Here is a 1,181-nt window from a genome sequence, read left to right as displayed (position 1 = left end):
GTTGGTCAACGGATTGTACTGAACCACGCGATCGTGTATGATGAGACAATAGGCTGTAGTATTTGCAGGCACATTCTCCTTGCAGTCAAATTCTATGCGTACGTCCACAGTGGCACTCTTGACGGATTCGTTTTGTCGCGAGCAGTCAATGACCACAAAAGTTCCTTCATTGATAAATAAAAGCACGTTGAGTAGCGTTTCGAAGCAATCGATTCCATAATATGCTCTACGAAAACGGGCGTACATATCAAACAGGACGGCATATCTCTTTTTGTCAAAATCCAGATTTAAATCGTCGTACGGATAAAACGTTGAATTTAAATAAAGTTTCACGTTACTCAAATTACAATCGTCGAACACGCTACCATTTTCTGACATGACATTCTTTCGACCGGTCGACTGCAGAGCAAAGATAACGTATCGCGGCTTCTCAAGCTGAGTCGCCGTTGTGACGGCCCATGAATGCTTTGTCGTATTCTGTAACAGAGGATATTCGTACAGATCCCAAGAGCGAAAACTCAAGCTCAGATAACGACCGCTTTCCAATGCTCGCAGCATTGACAATTTATTCATCTCGTTTAACGTAACGTGAGGCATCCGCCACTGCACTTTGAATAATTCAACCTCAGGCTCCATCGCAGAATTTCCCATCAAGCAATTGTTGTCGTTGCGCGCTCGTATCAAAATCAATTCGTGGCGAACGTTGGCGATCAGGCGTTTGTAATCTTCACAAAAGCCTAACAGCATGCTGAGCGGTACGCAAAAATTAAAGTGTCCTTCCTCTGTGTCAGATCTAGTGTTCCATCCAGCGTTCAGCGCAATCAAAGATTTGTCATACATTAGCGATACATAATTCTTGAGCGTGCTAGTTATGCCCACGTTTCTGTTGCGATCAATCTCCACACCGTTGAGTTCATATCGAATTTCATCAAACATGAATGCCACACAATTATTTACAAGCGTCGTTGGCGTCTGATCGTTTTTCTTTTTTTCACCGTCAATCTTCCTTCGACATAGAGAAAACTTTCGCACGGCAGCGTGTACAAATCCTGTTACTGTATGGGTATTCTTATCTCATCACTGTGTAACAACCTAACTTCCTATGCGCGGACGTAGCTCGTCGGAGACTCTCGGCGCGGGCTAGAAAGAGGTTCGAACAGGTTGGAGTGTGATGGGGGGGG

The 1,181-nt window shown here is 44.5% G+C and overlaps 1 protein-coding gene across 1 annotated transcript; it reads right to left on the bottom strand.

Annotated features, from left to right (window-relative positions):
* Positions 1 to 19: 19 nt before the first annotated feature.
* LOC108726704 (uncharacterized) lies at positions 20 to 936 on the bottom strand (the record flags this gene model as incomplete). Its single annotated transcript, XM_018454443.1, has 1 exon — positions 20 to 936. A coding segment is annotated over exon 1 (917 nt), but the record flags the coding sequence as incomplete, so codon positions are not given.
* Between the last annotated feature and the right edge of the window lie 245 nt (positions 937 to 1,181).

This window comes from Mycetomoellerius zeteki, unplaced genomic scaffold, assembly GCF_001594055.1.
Source record: "Mycetomoellerius zeteki isolate Tzet28-1 unplaced genomic scaffold, Tzet1.0 scaffold1117, whole genome shotgun sequence".
Taxonomy (NCBI): Eukaryota; Metazoa; Arthropoda; class Insecta; order Hymenoptera; family Formicidae; genus Mycetomoellerius; species Mycetomoellerius zeteki.
The sequence above is the reverse complement of the archived record's forward strand: the minus strand, read 5'-3'. Positions and strand labels throughout refer to the sequence as shown.